Source organism: Lottia gigantea (assembly GCF_000327385.1).
Source record: "Lottia gigantea unplaced genomic scaffold LOTGIsca_51, whole genome shotgun sequence".
NCBI lineage: Eukaryota > Metazoa > Mollusca > Gastropoda > Lottiidae > Lottia > Lottia gigantea.
The window spans coordinates 1,016,981-1,037,203 of NW_008709752.1; the positions used below are offsets into that span (position 1 = coordinate 1,016,981).

The following is a 20,223-nucleotide window of genomic DNA, read 5'->3' on the forward strand; positions in this document are numbered from 1 at the left end:
CAAGTCACAATATTTGGAAAAGATTGCGATTGATTTTGAGGCCTGTACCGCTGTTGATTGTAAAACCTTGGTTTTGAAAATGAAGTCTCCAAAGTATTTACTCTATTAGATATACCCTTAATGTCAGTCCGCAACAACTCCAATTGCTGTATGCTACTGGCCAACGTCACAGCGGAAATACCTGGTGCTGAAACTGCTGGAGCTCCCCGAGTTATGCCTTGCTCTAACTCGGTTTGCCTCACAGATAAAGTCAATGCCTCAAAAGACATATCCATGTCCAATAAATGGCGAGTGCATGTTCGTACAGCACTATTACTCTAACCTGTCCAAAACCTATGTTTTAAAATATGTGATGCAGCCGGTTCCGATAAGATATTACCCGATTTTAACTGTAAAACAATGTGTTGTAGTCTTACCGCCCACGTCGAAGTGGATTCTGTTTCCTTCTGAGAAGCTGCATATAACTTGGTCATAAGGGACTCGGCAGATAAAATTTCTCCAAAAAGTGGTTCCAAACTTGACACAAGTTGATCTATAGTCTGTGGATTCAAACTTACCAACAATTGCGCAGCTGTACCCCTCGCTGCGCGTCTTGCAGCATTCAATATAGCTAATTGAGAATAAATACCTTCAGCTTGCAAGCCCAATATCTCAAGCTTCCATTGTTCAAATGTAACATCTTTGCTGGAATCACCTGAAAATACTGAAAGCCTTGGTAAAACTAATGGTGTTTGATGATTATTCCATTGTGTTTGTGATTGAGGGAAATACGTATGATTTGAAACTGTTGATCTACTAAAATAGGGTTGTGGTTGTGGTGCTGGTGACGGGTGTGGAGGGGAACTAAACGAAACAGTATTCGTTTTAGTGTCTGAAGGCGTTGAATAATTTAACGGTAAAGGGGATATATTATACTTATTAGTCCCGCATGAGGTATCTGAAACAGAAACTTGAGTATTCCCCGAAACACTATTAGGTTTAGGGCAAAATGCGGGCACCGACGACTGAAACTTTACCTCTGACTCTGTTGGAATCAATGACAAAATAACTCGATCTCTATTAGCAGGACTTAACCCAGATAACATCGTCTGAAACTGAACTACCAACTCATCAACTGTACTATCACCTCCCTCTGCCATCATCAAAACTACAAATAAACTACAAATAACCAATAAGATAGCATTAAACATCGACCCTGAAACACCAATTATCATAACTTACTTACAATACTTATTTACAAATATAGCACTATAAACCAATGACATAAATATAGCAATACATAGTTTTTTAAATAAACATACAAATATATATTATATTATCACAATTCACAGATAAAGTTACAGAATATTATTGAAAATGCAAAAAAATAATGATACAAAATAAACAAAACCTAGGCGTCCCCAGGTATTCAAACACATTCACACATCAAAGACAAAAAAAAATTGCATTGAAAGTCACAAAATAGTCACCAAAAACGTTGCAGGCCTGTTATTACCGACACCAACACGCGAAAAGACACAAAAAATCAATCCAATATAAATTAAATCCAGCGAACATTCACTTCAATGAAAATCAATTTCATTTCAATTCCAAATTACCGAAATTCCAATCCAATCCACGTTGGGCGCCAATTATGTAACGGGGTTCTTTCTTTGGAAGAGGATATATTAATAGACTAGCTTTATATATACAAGTTTATTTACAGACATCATTTGATAACTTCATAATTCTGTTTGTAGAAACTCTTTAACCGTTCAAGTGAACAAAACTCCTAAGTCCTAGAAGTTTCCTTATTATAAAATATTAAATTTCCTATCTTTCCTGTTTGACTCAAACTGAACAACTGTGTGACACTGAGGTAACAAAATGAACATAAATGACAACTAATGAACACTAATGACTAAGACAAAATTCAATTAAAAACAACTCAGTACATATAAACAAACACAAGGACATACACCAACTGAGCAACATACACCAACTGAGCAACATACACCATACAACATATATAGACCAACTATATACACTATTACACAATCGAAAATATTGTGACTAAAGAATAACAAGGAAAAGCATGGTTAGAACTTGGATCATTTATACACTGCACCCATATCAGATATGTGTCACAGCTGAGCGGCACTTTCTCACTATCACCACTTATTATAGGGAGATATCTTATAAATAAACAATATTAGCCATTATGAATCACTGAGATGAATGCCTAACTCACAAATCCAGCCACAGAGAGTCAAAGGGTGGGTATGTTCTGCCGCTAGTAACAACGATTTTAGCAGAACTCAAATTCAATAATTTGTTCAGACCATTTACCTCTGTGGGGTGGGGGTGTGGTGGTATGGGTGAAATTAGTTATTGAAGGAAGAAGTAATTTTTAAAGGTGCTAATAGAGCAAAGGATGATTTATACATCAATAAAAAATGGTTATGTTCTACCACTTCACTTCACATTGATCAACTATATTTCAACCCTAACAAAGACAAAGCAGGTGAAGATATAATTTTTTTTAGATACATGTACTATGGTTTTCTAAAAGAACTGAAATTAGGTCAATTTAAACAAAAGGTTATCAAATACTAAAAGGTAAAGCAAACAAAACTTATTTTCTATTAGAACTGCAATCATTTGTATAAAATTATGATGTATATTTGAATTTGTATGATTCCTGTTTTTAAAAAAAATTATAATTAACCATGAGTATTTCAATATTTTTCAGTGTGAGAATTTAAATGTTCAGAATGTGAAAAGACAGATTTTAGATATTTTATTGAGAAAGCAGAAAATATAACCACTTGCTAAAGATTTTAAACCAGGCAAATTATTTAGGTTTTTGGTATTTAATTATTGGTCCCAAAACAGAGGTAAATGGTCTAACTTACTCGGGTGCTATAAACACAGCTACAAATTAGTATCATATAACTTGTTGATCCAGTGTAGATTTTAATAAGACTCTGATATACATTATTTTTAAAATGTTAACATATTTATTCTAAACAAATAGTTCCATGGATCTGAAATTAAGAAAATTAATTATTTTGCTGAAATAAAAATGTGGATGTTGTCTAAGTAAGCTTTCTGCAACAGCAATTGTGTTTTTAGGCAAAATTCTATTAAACGTTATATGAATAATTTTGACAGTGTTGTAAGCTCCAGAAAGAAAAAGAAACATTCATTTCTGCATTTTACTGATCTTTGATGTAATGAACAGTAAAATAAGTTTTAATTGCATAAGGTTTAGAGAATATTTATTATGAATTAGTCTACATGGAACTATTTCTTAAGTTAACTGATATTGTATTCCATTAATTTGTTAATTCATATTATTTTAATACGCCCACATTATAATGTAGTTTTTATGTGATTTGAATGAAATTTGGTGTGATTAATGAGATCTTTGAGTTATTGCCCTTGACTTATGAAAAACAAGTCAAAATTTGGTTGGGAACACAATAGAGACTACAGTTTTCATCCAATTTAATGAAATTTGGTGTGAATATTTATAATCATAAAATCTTGGACAAGTTTGAATTTGGCTATCTTACAATGAAGTGTTTTGAGTTATTGCCCTTGACTTATGAAGAATGCGTCAAAATTTGTTTGTTAACACAATAGAGACCATCATTATAATGATGAGATCTTAGACAAGTTTGAATTTGACCATCTTTCGATGAACATTTTTGAGTTATTGCCTTGATTTATGAAAAATGTGCAAAATTTGTTTAACACAATAGAGAGTACAGTTTTCATCCTATTTATATGAAATTTGGTATGACCATTTATAATGATGAGATCTTAGTCAAGATTGACGGAATTTTAGTTAGTGCTCTTGACTTAGTAAAAACGCATCAAAATTTATTGGCAAAGAGGTGACAGTTATGTCAGAATTTTATTAAATAATGTGTTTTTAAATCAACAATATCTTGCACAAATTAGATTTTGGTATGATTTGACACAAATTGGTGAACGCCTTTGATATACTGACAAAGTATCAGGAAAGTGGGCGTATCTTGCTAGGCAACCACTTGTTTCTTCTTAAATATGATAACACTTTGATTTAAGGGACCATATAATAGATTTTAAGGGGAATGCTTACCCAATATGTTTTGTGTAAAGATTTAAATTTATTTTAATTAAAAAAAATTTAAACATAATATTCACTTCACATCATTACCTTTTGAAATTAGACATTTATCAGAAATTTATCTCAATTTAAATTAACCATATTGGACTTTCAGAAATTCATATAAAAATGCTTTGTTTTGATAAGTGTATTATCTGTCTTATTGTCCAAGCAGTGAAATGAAGTTTTTGTTGTTCTTCCTGCTAGTTATTAAGCCAGTAAAGCAACATCACTCTGCTGTGTGCAATTCAAAAAAATTGGTTAAGACACCTATATTGATTTATGCAATTTCAGCCTGTAACACACTCAAGTCTTTGTTTTTAGTGGTATCTAAGTACTTTGCTTCAATATCATAATTTCAAATGTATTGTTTGTATTAAATTTCTTGAATAATTGTTATTCTAATATTTCATTTTGAACTTTCTAAAAATCAATATGGCAACAGAAAGTAACTAATGGAACTTTTTTCAGAAAAAAAGGAACCATATTAGTTAATAAGATACAAAATTGTTTTTTGTAAATTTTAAATTGTTTAGCTTTAATTTGTTGTGTACCTTATTGTACTTTTGCATAATAAGATTGTGAATATTGCATGTGTACATGTACGACAGGCTGTATTTTTTATGAAACATATGAAGTATAAAAAAAAGTAACAAATAAAGCAACCTATTATTATAATTACTACTATTATTATTCTCAAAGATGCTCCTATTTGAACATCTTCATGGTAGCAAGGGAATTGTATGTGATGTGTATCAAAAAATTACTTTTGCTTTATAATAGAAAGACAATGATGTCTGCAATGACCAACAGACTTATTCTCTCAGTACTTTTATTTTTATCTTGGCCACACAGGTGCCTTTTATTAAAATCCTGAAATAACTTCATTTATTGTTTAGTTTGATACTTATTTTCAACTTAACTTGTTGAATTATTAATATGGATATTGTATTGATCTCATTATTTGTTACATAAAGAATTGTAAGACTGGAGTGCGACACATTTGCTGACTAATCATAATTCTATATTTGAATGAAGAATTTTCAATTTTTTTTCAATTTTGAAAAAATGAGCCCTAGAAGTCCAGGCCAAACTTTCTTAATTGCACACTGCAGAATGTTGCTTGCCACCAGTGGCTCAATAAATTGCATAAAAAGGCTGTTAACTTCAATATTAATTAAGAACACATTGTATGAAGTATGCATGGTGACTATATATTTTATTTAGTTTTTAAAAAACTTGAATAAAGAATATTACACTGATGCATGCAAGACTTTTGACCCGTTATGACATTGCAAAGAGGTCAATGAAGCATGTCTCTTTGCATTTCAAATATCAGATCAATCGATGCAAAAACAAAAAATTGCAAAGAAATTGAAAAATTTGATCGAAAAACGTGAGCGACGAATTCGTAAATTTTCAAGTGATATCAGGTCAGAAATTACAGGTAGATTGTAAAAATGAAAACCCGAAGAAAATCGATGCAAAAATGTGCCTTCTGGAGCCGATTTTTTGCACATGTTGAACTTCCGGTTTTCCAAAAATGTTCCAATATATATTTAAGGAACACGTTGCCACTACGTAAGGTCTAGAGAAGTTGAATGGTTGCTGCAACTACTGCGGACTAGGCTCAGGAGGGTGTGTAAATTTCGACTTTGCTTAAAGCAAAGTCCCACAATTATTTTCCAATAGTATTTGAAAAATATACCGATACTACTGACTGTGAACTTCTGGAATGACACATCACGTGACAATCCAGCCTAAAATATGAGGATTGTGCACTTTTTTTTATACAGATGGGTCTACGGAAAGTAGATCATCGAATTTAAATCGGATTTCCCATGGTCCAGTAAAGATGGACGTAAAACCCAATTCATTTTATTTCATTAAAAATATGTTTGTACACCCAGATGTGAACAGTTCAAATCATCAAGTTTATTATCAATGTTGCATCACTTTATTAACAGGTATCGATCATCATAACATTTAAAAAAATATTTTCTCTTTTTTAATATTGTCAAATTGAATATTTCAAATATTGCATTTTAACACCCTTGCCGCATATCGTTAAAAAGAAAGAGGATAAAGAGTACATTCTGATTATGAAAAGAACTTTGGTATGGAAAATGCCATGAAATTTAGAACAATTCAATATTTTAAAGATTATGTTTATTAGAATATTGTCATATATCGTTGGAAAGAGGATCAAGAATTACTAATCTGAAAAGAAGCATCATCTACCTCAGCCAAATTGTGATTGTGGTACATAACTGTCGTCCAAAGTTGCAAAAATATCAATTTTCGGATTGTTATCAAACCGAACGTAAATATATATTGTTTTAATATTTCAATATATATAAATTAAGTAAATAGCAAAAAAAAAAAAAACACAAATTTTCTCGTACATGTGCGATTTTACTGTTTGAATCATTCGTACTTGTTTTCCTTTCTTTTTTTTAAATATATGTTATAGACAATCTGTATGGCGTTTGTCGACAATACTGTTTCAAACACATATAACAGCGGTAGAATTTGTGATCCCGAATATGTCATAGAATAACAGATACACGGTCTAGGGTCCATAAGTTAAAACGCAGGATTCATGTAGAGGACTTGTTATTGTTATTCTCCACCGTCTTCTCCAATAATTCAATTTCAGGTAATGCGTCTTCAAGGGCCATTTTGTTGGTTTCTGGTAGAAGTAAAGCACATATGCCACATATAGCCATCATTATACCCATAATTACATACGGTACCATTTTATTAAAGCTCTGAAATTACACAGAAACACACTTATATGAATCTCACAAAACACAATGCATTATAACACTAGTGTTAATTACTATGCCCATCTTCATTTTTTTGCTGTTTTGGATCTCAAAATATACAAGTGCCCTTTAGAACTGATTGAAAAGTGGACCAGAAAATGAGCGTTCCTAGCATGAAGCTGAAAAGTGGAATAATTCCTAGTCTGACAAAGAAGACCTAGGAGGTGTACAAGAAATCGAGAAAATCTTACCAAATTAAAGATAAAAGGAGCTATGATGCCGCCAATTTGAGAAAAACAATTCGCTGTACCGAGACCTAAATTTCTGAAATAGAATTGGGGCTCTTATTATCTGAAAACCATATATCAGGACAACTATGTCTCTTTAATACAATGTCTCCACCGGAAGGCCTTAAAAATCGCTAGCCGCACCATGCCTAGATGTGATGTCTTATAGCGGATTTGTTTCCACTAGTTTGTTGTGTGTGTGTGTAAAAAGAAAGTGGATAAAGAGTACATTCTGATTATGAAATCAATGGGGAAATGCCATGAAATTTAGAAGAATTCAATATCTTAAAGATTATGTTTATTAGAATATTGTCATTTATCGTTGAAAAGAGGACCAAGAAATACAAATCTGAAAAGAACCATCAACTACCTCAGCCAATGTGTGTGTGTACACCTTAATACATTTCATTTAATGGTAAAAAAGCTTACCTTATTGCAGTAGGATAAGACTCTATTGTTAATACTACCAATGCTGTCCACGCCCATCCGTTCAGTAACAGTGACGTTATGGTTAAACCTGTAATAACTGAACTCTGTTGAACATCTTTCACTGAAATTATCAAAGATATTGTTGATTAAAACCAATACAAAATTTAATAAAATGCTGACTTATACTGTCACCTGTACCGCGTTCACAAGCCTAATTCAATATAATTTTATTGTGTATTATTAAACTCAGATGAAATCTTTATAGTCTCTATAGTATTCATGAACAAATTTTGAGGCGGTAGTCAAGGGCTATAACTCAACTTTCATTCAACGAAAAATCGTAAACAAAAAACAAGATTTTATCACTATAACTGAACACAACTAATTCCATTAAAATCGGATAACACTGTTGTGTCTCTATTGTTTTCACAAACAAATTATGACACGTATTTTCAAAGTCCAGGTCAATAACTAAAAACCATTTATCGAAATATTGTCAATTTTGAACTTAACTAACATCTCATCATTACAAATGATGGACGACGGTGGAAACACATCGAAACGTTGCATAAAACTTTGACCAGTGATTGTTGTTCCATAAAGCTGTTCCTATGTATTACGCTTACTATTGCTAAATACCATTTAAAGACAGATAAAACTGTAGTCTATGTCGTGTTCACAAGCTAATTGTGGACGGACCGGCGGTCGGACGAACAGGGGGACCACAACAAGTACGACCACATTATAATGTGGGCGTATAAAATTATCACTTCAAGGAGCCTCAAGACACTGTACAGAAACTTTATTGACATCAAATCCAGGTTGTTGTGGGGTTGGTTTGTGGTGTTGCTTTTTTTATATAAAATTTCAACACTTATGAGCCAAGTAAATGTAATAAATAGCCTATTAAATACATGCATATTATTTCATGAATAAAGTGAATGTTATCATTAACTTCTTAAAATATATCAATATATTTTGATCAAATTATGTGTAATTTAAACCTAAAATCGTACTAGTGAAAAATGTTGACGGCTTGCCGATTGATTTGATAGACGGCAAGGCGACAGCATGCTAACGTCAATTTAAAAAAAAAGATGAAAGCTGAAAGTTTGATAATGACCTTGTTCAAGTATAAGTACGACCAGACAACAACCAGTAATGAGGAATAACGGTACAGCTAACGTTACTCTTCTTCCACATCTAGTATATAAAACAGAAATAGACTCGAGTCCAAGTAATAAACTAGGGTCCAAAAGAAACGATACCACCTGTTTGCAAGACATAAAAGAAAAACTAAACAATGCAGAAGATTGGGATTGGTATTATGCTTTTGAGAAATCCTTTCACAGCATCTGTACAAAAATTTCATTTCAATAAAAATCAATAAAATCTGTTCAACCAATATGACAAGCCTTTAAAGAAGGGTGGGGTCGAAAAATGAACATTTCGTTAGAGCACCGATCACAGAAACAACAAGAAATGTCACACCACACGTCACAAAGTCAAATCAGTAGCGGGTATGTCCACCGTGAGCATCAATACATGCCAGAACACGCCTACGGACTGATGACGTCAAACGTCTGATGACGTTGGGAGTGATGCGTTGCCATTCCTCGAGGAGACATCGTTCCTGGACGTTGACTGGAGGCACACGGCAACGTCGGATTTGTCGATCGGGGTGGTCCCATAAGTGCTCGATGGGATTCATGTCCGGTGAACATGCGGGCCATGGCAAAACCTGAACGTTGCTGAATAAAGGGCATCACAACAGGCCGTAAGATGTCATCAATAAACCGCTGTGCATTCAGGTTTCCACGAATTACGACAAGCCTCGTATGCCACCCCAAACCATTAACCCTCGACCTCAAAACGGCCGGACCTGTTGGATACAGTAAGGCGCCAAACGTTCACCCAATCGTCGGTATACAAGCTGCCGTCCATCGTTTCTGAAGATGAGGAATCTGCTCTCATCAGAGAACATAACACCTGCCCAGTCCCGCCGTTGCCAACGTCGAACTCGCCTGGTCCAGATCAGTCTGTTGTTCCGGTGTCAAGGCGTCAGGAGCCGTCCGCGGTAGGGATGACGTGGCCGGATACCACACTGCCGTAGTCTCCTGTAGACGGTTTGTCGACTGATCCTGTGTCCCAGTGCTGTAGCCGCCGTGGACGTCGCTCTTACGGTGCGGTTCCTCGGGTGTAATACCTGGATGTAACGATCTTCACGGGGCGTGGTTACTCGTGGTCTTCCACTCCTGGGCCTGTCTGACGTCTGAACTGTCTGACGTAACCGCTGCATCAACCTGGTGATAGTGATGCGTGCGCAGCCCAACCTTTTTGCGACGTCGACGTGTGTCGCTCCTTGTTGGACCATTCCAACGGCTCTCTCTCTCGAAAACTGTCAAACGTGGCATATCTTGTGTTCTTTTTGTTGCTGTGATATCAACGTGTCTGATCAGCCGTTTTATACAGTTTTATGCACATGCAGAACATGCTAGAAAGGGAAATGTCACTTTCACGAAATTTACGTTTTTTTCTGGAAGTGATCACTATTTCCCGGTATTTTTTATCGACTGTGCTGTGCTTGGGATGTGCAATACGAATTGGCATGTTTTCATACTAGACAATTCACTTAGTAAAAAACAATTTTGAAAATAAGTTGGTATCGTTTCCTTTGGACACTAGTTTAGTTAGGTCATATTCGGTATCTCCGTCCACTTCTTAACTACTAAAAAGTTATTTCGTATCAATTGCATTACCAACCCCAAAAGTAGAATAATGAGTACGATTAGGCCCAAAGTCTTTTTCAACCTCTTTCTTTCTGTGGCCCCCTTCAGGATCCTTGATCGATTGCAATACCAACCCCTTAAGAAGAATGAGTACGAGTAGGCCCTAATTACTTACTTATTCAAGAGATACATACAAAGTACAGCTGTAGGTATCTGAATTACATTCATTACAAATAAATTCACAAATAAATCACCAGATAAAACATCAACATCAAACGATATAGCGAAATACACTACGGAACAAAATAACCTGCAACGATTCGAGATCTTTATTGAATATATACTCGATTTCAGTACCTATTGACGTCGATAACTCCGTAATATAACATATAATATGTACTATGATTCCATTCTTTTTGCTATTGAAGGTATATCCACAGATTTTATTGTATTTATGGTGTTCCACAAGAGTACGTATTTCAAAGGAGCTTAAATCAAATAGTCCAAAACGCTATAGCACTTAGACTCAGGCTCTTTGGTGCTGTAGGGATTGTCTATACGTCAGAATAAAATGTTTCATACTTTCTTAAAGGAAATTGAAGAATGCATTCATATAGACAATATTCGTATGAGCGAAGTCATCAGCCTATTGGGGTCAAACTTTCTTACCACAATATACAAATACAAATAGTTTTCTTCAAGACAATGCAACTATTGAAAACATCACAATAAGTATATTTCCGTCTGCCTTCCTCTTGTTTTGCTATTTGTCTGATAATCATTTCAGCTTTTTGTGGTACTGGCATCTTATTTCTCATGGCTATTATTTCTATCACTTGTTTGGCTTCTTCAATACGATTCTTTATGGCTAACCATCTAGCACTTTCGGGAACAAAACTGTAACATAGGCCTATATTTTAATAATGTCCAAAATAAATCAATTAAATATACTACTTTCTATACGCCCCATGAAATTTTAAAAGACTCAGACCAATGTTAAAAGCCAACTCGGACTACTTGTTCAGCTGTTTTTTAATTCTAATATAACTAATAACGTGTAAGTGAAATATAACTTACAACCATCCGAAGAGATAAGGCAGCATTATGACACCGATAATAACATGAAGGTATCTCCAGTCAGGTACCATATATGCTAATAAACCTAGAAGACACCCCCCTAGGGACCAGAATGGTAGGGATAACACCATAGCCCTTTTGGTTAATCCAACGAATTCGGTGGTGTAGCTAATGACCACAAAATATACACCAATGGCACATCCTATTAGAAATTTGAAGACTGCAAACAATTGCCAGTTGGTAGAGAAGATGATGAATATATTAAACAGTGAATGTAAAAATATTGAGAGGTAACACGTTGGTTTTCTACCAAAGGAATCACCAGCTTGTCCTCCTAGAAATGATCCAATTGTCAATCCTACCATCTGTATTGAGGTGATGGTGGGTGGAATCCACGAATCCTCACACACCAAATCAAACTGAAACAGGAAAAATACATAAATAAATGTTTCGACTAAAAATCTTTAAAATATTTAACCATTCGAATTTCAATAAACACACACATTTTCAACAATATGTCAACTGACTGATGAATTTATACACTGTCTTGTTGACCAAGCTTGAGACTTAAATTGAATGTCCATTTTAAGAGGTAGTATCCTTTTAAAGGGACAGGTGTGCCATATTGGGGGGTTAGTTTTAGTCTTGAAAATATCTAAATAGCCTTCAGAAGTACTAGAATTATTATATTTCTATATATGCCTTTTCTGTTTATCACAGATTATCTTAAATTAACAAGTCGTCATTTTAACATTCAAACGCAGATAATTCTGTATACACATGGATTTGAAGGGTCAAATTTCGACAGAGAGCTGTGAACACCATTACTGATTTGCTCATCTTAAAAATTCCTGAAAGTTTCTAAGACTTAGTATGATTAGTCAAAAGATTCATTGAAAATGCCTTAAGTTAGAACTTGTCCGAGATCTTATCAATTCCAATGATCATAACAAGTTTGATCAAATTTGGTTGAAAACTGTAGCTTCTATAGTGCTCACAAACACATTTTGACGCGTTTTTACAAAGTCAAGGGCAGTAACTCAAAAACCGTTCAGCGAAAGTGCGGCAAGTTAAAACTTGTCCGAGATCTTATCAATTTCAATGATCACACCAAGTTTCATCAGAATCGGATGAAAACTGAAGCTTCAATCCTACTATTTTCAACAAATCTCGACGCGTTTTAACAAAGTCAAGGGCAATAACTCAAAAGCCGTTCATCGAAAATGCGTCAAGTTAGAACTTGTCCGAGATCTTATCAATTCCAATGATCACACCAAGTTTCATCAGAATCGGTTGAAAACGTAGCTTCAATCCTGCTCACGAACAATTTTTAACAAATTTCAAGGCGTTCTAAGTCAAGGGCAATATCTCAAAAACCATTCATCGAAAATATGTCAAATTCGAACTTGACCGAAATCTTATCAATCTAAAGCATCACACCAAGTTTTATCAAAATCAGATAAAAACTGTAGTCTCTATAGTACTCACAAGAAATGTTGACGGGCGGACCGACGGACCGACGGACAGGGGCAACGACAATATACGACCACATATTCATGTGATAATAGATAATTACTGTTAAATATTGGCTCAAATTGTTGCTACAGTGAGTTTACTTAGAATATTTATTAACAGGTAATGATCCAATGATCAAATTTGTACTGAGAACAATTTTTAAAAGATTATAAAATTAGATTATAATTTCGTTTCGTTATTATTTTTCGTTGGTCTCCATTGTGAGGCCGACAAAGAAGTAATGAATGAAATATGAATTGACCAACACAAAATGATGCGCTCAGATCTGTATTTTAATCAGATTGGTTTTTTTTAAATATATTTACGGAATCACACTATACCTCTGATATCACATTTCTGATTCCAATTTCATATACTCTAATACATCCATTGGTACTGTTCACAGAACAGTATTTAAAAGCTGGAGACGCAGCATCTACTAGTTCTCTAGATTGACTGTCTTGTAAACACCACCAGTTAATTTCGTATCCATTGAACGCCATCATCAATACGCTAAATGCGATAAAACAAGAACTTGTATTTAGAAGGATAATTGTTATGATCTGAAAGCGACCAAATGATCCGACACTGTCTATCAAGTCTTCTAGATTCAACATGGCGGCTTTTGAAAATAATTACCAATACAATTAAAAACACGCTTTATTTTCAGGTAAAACACAATTATTGACACTGCACTGATTGTTTTTCTCAATAAAAACACTTGTTTCTCTAACTTCTTCCATAAAACAATCACTTCTTCAATAAAAACAATTATATCACTACTTCAATAAAAACAATTATATTACTTCTTCTAAAATTGATTGCGATCTTTTTTCAACAAAAAAGGTTTATTGTCTATAGAGGTTATTTCAGGTATAAATGCCTTACAGATGACAGTATTCTTAAACTATCTTTATATTATATAATCAATAACTTCCACATCATTATTCATGTGTTATAATCACAGTTATTGAATCAGCAAATATGATACAAATTAAATACAACAATTATTATTTTATACCTCTGAAAACTGTAAAAACGTCTAAGATTTTATATTCTTATGACTAGCAAATTAATCCACAAAATTATCTTTTTATCCATCAGTAAACAGTAAATACATCCAGGCAATTTTCTCCACAAGTTGGTGTTTATTTCGCTTGAATCCGTACATTAGTTTTCCAACACAAACGCAAACATACAGACTATAAAAAGGTTGGCTAAAAGCTTTTGTGATGTAAAACTTAACGGCAGGATACTTTTGGTTTATAGATTTGAGCAACTCGCTGTGCTAACCTACTTTAATAATATAAAAAAAATTCTTTTGTTATATATTTGAAAAATGTCAATACCATAATACATGTATTATATATGTATGTAAAATTGTTTTCACCTACATGTATTCCATCTGGCTCACATCGACTTATAAAATTACATTGTAGTTATAATATTGAAGAATGAATATTACCCACAGAGTGTGTCTCTGAGAAACCCCGTATACTATTATAAAAATTATGCATAGATAGTGATTCCAACCATTAATAGTTTCTTGGCGAAATAGGAATATTGTGAGCAAGTATAACAGTATATATTATTACTATATTGTGGAACAGTGGCGTTACTGTGAATCATTGGGAGAGTAGAAGTAGTGCTAGTTGGTACAAAAGAATTGTTAATGGGGGCTCAAAGACAATTCTTATGTTGCATAAGAAATTTAGAGGTTAGCCTCTTCGGCTGAAAAAGACGGGCGAAACCGTGCAGTGTGAATAGACAGCTGCAGCCGTCAATGGATCAGTAACAAGCAAGTCTTATTATAGTAGGAATTTTCGGTTGTAACATTGCGGTTAAACAATGTTACAAAAGCACAGGCACGGGCATGTATGCGTAACCTCTGGTGATAGAGCAATGTTTGTGAGGTTAGTTTAAAAATAAAGAATATTTGAATGCAGACCCATAAATCTTCCGAATCTGAAATATATAAGACGAATACTGGTTTCTATAGGAACCATGGAAATCATAATAAAACTTTTTCACTGGTGAAACTGAGGAATTTTCGTTAGGAATAATATGTTGTAACATTGCAGTTAGGTAATGTTACGAAAGCACAGGCCCGGACATGCAGGCTTAACCTCTAGTGAGAGAGTATTGTTGTGCAGTTAGTTTAAATAATAGTAATAATAGCTTCAATATATGAAATGAAAGTCCATATTAGTCTTAATTACCGTATATTTGCGTGTATAGTGCGCAGTTTTTTTTTTTTACCTACAAAGGCTTGCTAAAACGGGGATAGCGACAAGAAAAATATAGAAGTTGTATAAGGTCAATACCAACTGCCACGAGTGTTATTACATGTAAGTGTGTATAGAACACAGGGCCTAGAATATTTTAATAATTTAATATCACAGCTAGTATAATATATAATACAAATTATCACAGAGTCTACAGCACATCAAATCATAACAATATAAGAGAAAAGCATCATTATTAGAAATAAAATAATCTGGATATAGTAGTATTCTCCATAAGAAAATGGGTAACAAGTCTACTGATGAGAAGCATCAATAGAGCGATAAAAAAATATCTCTATATAAATGAAACATTTAGAATGCCATATCCTTATACATGTCAAGTTACTGTATAATCAATCTTATAAAGCATAACCATTTATACTTCGGTATAAATACAGTAAACAATGCAAGATTGATCAACAGTAGAGGTAATTATAGTCCGAAATAGCTGCTTCTACTCAGCCTCTGATATTTTGACAGTTGTTGGCTGGAGTAGGCCCCTGTTTAATGGAAAATTTCCACACCTCAGAAGATGAGTTTTTTTTGTAACATAATATTGAATTACCTTAATGATGACTGTAAGTTAGTGTTGTGATAGTATCACATGACTCTTTGACCTTTGAACTTTTGACTGTGCACACAGTTTTAAATGGCTGATGCAAGATCAGTTTTATGGAACCAGAGACACGACAAAAAATGGTGCAAGGATAAAAGATGGTATGCCTGAACTACAAAAATATTCATCTTTCCAAATATACCTAGGTTTTGCAGATACCAGATATCTAAATATGTTTAAAACCTCTGCACCTGCAGAGATGTGGAAAGTCCCCCAAGATGACTTTTTATTTCTTTCTCTACACCAGCTGACATCTGTCCAAATAGCTATCTGAGGCTGGAATAGATTCAGATGTTTCGGTCAAAGGTATTAATGCTGTTTTGGTCTTTGGTTACAATCATGATCTGAAAGGTTATACATTGTACATTACATTATCACATTGGTTTAGATGATTTAGTAGTGCTCGCCAGTCACATATGACTTGACCAAGAAAATGGCTAGACATGAGTGTTATTAGGAGGCAATTTAGAGAATCTTAGCATGTTTCCTATTATTTCATCTTCTGTTACAATCCTAGACAACAGTATCATCCAGCAATTTAAAGAATTTACAAGTTCTCAACATGAATCAGTCAAAAGAACCTATATCTAAGACTGTTTTAACATTTAGTTGGTCAGGTCAAACATGTCTGGTTAATACTGTTTAATAAACATCCCTGATAAACAATGAATCTTCTGTATTCATAATTTAAAATTATATCAACAAGTTTAAATGAACAATAAATATCACAAAACACTTCATAAACTAGCGAAATAAATAAAAATCTATCAAAAATATGAACAATACTTAGTGAAAGTTTATATAAATGAAATCTTTACCAGACAATCATGAAAATACAAGAATAGCTTTTCATAAAGAATTCAAAAATTGAATTAAAGTTTGGGGCACTCTATGCAAATTTTGGATGCCAAGCTATCAAGGATTATCTTGCATGTTTCATTGAAAGACATCCTGATCATTGAACATAAAGATCAACAAATAGAATTCCAGAAACATATCTTGTGCTAAGTTCACATTAGCTTTAAATGGACAGGTGCACCATTCTTTTTGACCCATCATACTTTAGTCTCAGAAAAGAGATTTTTTTAGCTAAGCCGATCAGTTATAGTGATTACAGCTCACCATTGAATTTTGAGTTTTCAAATGGATGTGTGTCCAGAAAAAATATTTTCAGATACTCTGTGATATATAGAAAAAATATATTTAGAAATAGTGAGTAAATTTGTAGTACTTCTGAAGACTATTCAAATCGTAAATCGACCCCCCAAAATGGTGCACCTGTCCTTTTAAAGGAGGCTGCTAGAGGCCTCACAATTAAAATAAGTAAGTATGAACGTTTAAAAATTTTTTAACAGAAATTTAACAGTATTACAGAAAATACCATTTAAAAAATATAAGCTTACCAGGGATGGCTGAAATGTTTTAAGCCTAAATGGGATAACTCAATCTGACAAACTTTTGCCAGCAACAACTGCAGTTTTATTATTGTCTTTGTACCAGACAATCTTTTAAACCTACATATCTTTTTCAGATGAATGCCAAAGCTCTTGACAGTGGTAGGAGTCTTGCTATGATTTCAAACTTTCAGCCAGCCCTTGTTTATCAAATTTTTAGCATTTTTCTTATTTTAACTTTAAGTGTAGCTCATTCTGAAATAGCAACAGTTTAAGTTTGCTATTAATAAGATGCTTCTCAGATCTGACTATCCATAAGATTAGTTGAAAATATTGCAAACTGAGGTTTATAAATATCATTTTCCATAATAAAAAGATGAAAGAAACTATTTACAATACCTTTCAAGGTATGCAATAAATATCAGATCTATCGATTCAGTCCTGTGTTCTGTTAAATATTACAGCATTGTTACCGTTTAATTTACTGAAGCAGTTATAGGAGTTGTACTGTCACTATCAGCATGTGCCATCTTAATAGGTGCAGTGCAGCTTGACAAAACACTGTTTGAAAAATCAATAAAGGGCACATTATATTCTATTCAATTCTATTCTATAATGTTTTTTTGCTTTGCTATATTTATTCCATATTGCTTATTGTTAATATTTTTTCTTTTAGTATTTTGTGGTTTTATTCAACAATGATGGAGTTATCAGATTCAGTTGCATCAAAACAAATATCTAATATATTCAGAAAGTATAAAGTGGCAACAAATGTCTTGTTAATAATAACACAAAACATCAAAACACTTCCTTTTTAGTTTCTAACTAGTAATTGTAGACGTTAGGCTAATTTTAGAGATTTGTCCTTAGATAAATACAACTTGTTATTCATATCTACCCAAGAACCGTAGACACAATACCAAATTTTTTATGATATGTCCTAAAATGATTTTTTAATTGAAGAAAAAGAATATTCAGACATAACTGTAATTATCTATGACAGCGTTGGGTGGTAGATCCTGTATCCAGGGATGTAATAAGGGGTCTGAAACAGGGCGATGTATAGACAGCATGGTTGATTTACTGTTCAGAGTTCTTGCTCTTCCAGCACTCTTACTTAATCCTTTCACTGGTACCTGAAATATAAATTCATATTTGATTGTAACCTCTGTTAAAATGGTTATTATTCACTAAATACCCTATTATAATATAATATACATATAATACAACAGTTCACACTTAAAGGTATCTAGTCATCTAAATATTTGTTCATCTAAATTTTTTACAGATTTTGAATAATCTTTCTGGAAAAAGCAGTACTGTATCACTACTGTTCAGATTGAAAATTCTATGATGGTTTTGTTTTATTTTACAGATTTTGAATGTCATGTTGTGTTTTTTTAATTGAATTCAGATGGAAAAGCAAATATTTAGATGACAAACATACATTTATCATGCTTTATTATCAGTTTTGTAAATAAAACATTTGTTCTGCTTCTCACCAAAGTCAAAGTGATTTGATCAAAGTGATTTCTTTGATCTACCACTAAAATGACAACACAAAGCATGTGGCCTTTTAATTCAATATAATATATTCATTCAATTCTTTTCCATTTCAGGCTTTTTGAAAGGCAATCAAACACTGTAATTTCATCTATTCTTTATAATTATATTTAACTCATGCAAAAAATGCTTTAACACAGTGCATTGAGACTACATGTATACACATACTAAAAAATTAAGCGATCTGACCACAAAAAACTGCCACAATCTGCTAGCAAGTTTGACATGATATAAAAATGGCCAGGTTATATCTTATGGTCACAAATTACCTTTATCTTCATATGAAATTAAATACACTCTCATAAAATATAATATGAAAAAAGTCACAATGTTAAAAAGAAGTAAGTTGAATTGTTAAATGAGTTTAATATGTTTAGGTCATGGTAGAGAAGAATATAAAATCCAAACCAATGAAAGAATTTATTAACACTCTATACTCTTGTTATAATATGTATTCATTAAAACTTACTAGAGAGAATGGGTCGAGGAGTCTGAAATAATATTAGGTTGGAGTTTGCTACTTGATGTTAGATGAAAAATAATCTTGTATTGAATGATTATAATAAAGTTAGTCTGAAACATCTGCCTCTATTCCAGTCTCTGATGGATATTTTGTCATTTAACAGGGCTTATTATTTCTGTCTCTACACCAGTGGACATTTTTACAAATATCTATCAGAGGCTGGTTTAGAGACAGATGTTTCAGTCTATAATAAAGTATGTTTTGTGACATCTGTCAGCTAGCTATATTAACATTTGAGATGTGTAAAAACATGCTACTAAAAATTAAATAAAAAAAAAAAAAAACTGTAGATAGTATTGAATACAAGTGAGAACTTCTTTTTCCAGCTGGTACATTTTGACTGAAAGATTTCAAACTAACATCCTTTCTCTCAGTTTTTGACAATGTATGGGTCTTTTGTTAATATTTTGAATTTTTTTTTATTTTTCCATTAATATCAATAGAAGTCTGTTAATTAAAAAAAAAAAGACTAATTTTCAAATGTCACACTCTTTTGATAAGCCAAATAAACAATGATGTATGTCAGATCGAGGGATTACATTGGTTGGTATATCATATTATGATAATCATAATAATCTATAAGGTTGGATAGCAGAACGGCTTATGACCATTCAGATCTGAAGATGGTCAATTCCTACCTTTCCTTCCAACTATGATACCAAGTACTTCAAAATATATCATGAAATGGTAATACTGCCAGATTATGTTTATGGTTCCTGGCAGCCAATATATAATGGAATAAGGGATTGTTAACAAGTAATCTTAGAAATATTATTTAGAGGAATGGTTTATTCAAGGTTATAAGACTTGCTAAGCTATTATGTTACTTCAAGAATTAGTTAGAACAGATGATTTAATACAAAGTATGGACACAATCTGCATTATTTCCTGAAATCCTACCT

The 20,223-nt window shown here is 33.1% G+C and overlaps 1 protein-coding gene across 1 annotated transcript; it reads right to left on the reverse strand.

Moving 5' to 3' along the window:
- Positions 1–6,735: 6,735 nt before the first annotated feature.
- LOTGIDRAFT_165413 (hypothetical protein) lies at positions 6,736–13,443 on the reverse strand (the record flags this gene model as incomplete). The annotated part of the gene is made up of 8 exons (XM_009062429.1): positions 6,736–6,906; positions 7,155–7,227; positions 7,620–7,740; positions 8,743–8,822; positions 10,524–10,658; positions 11,018–11,245; positions 11,426–11,844; positions 13,282–13,443. 8 exons carry the CDS (start codon positions 13,441–13,443, stop codon positions 6,736–6,738), a joined length of 1,389 nt encoding a protein of 462 aa, XP_009060677.1.
- Between the last annotated feature and the right edge of the window lie 6,780 nt (positions 13,444–20,223).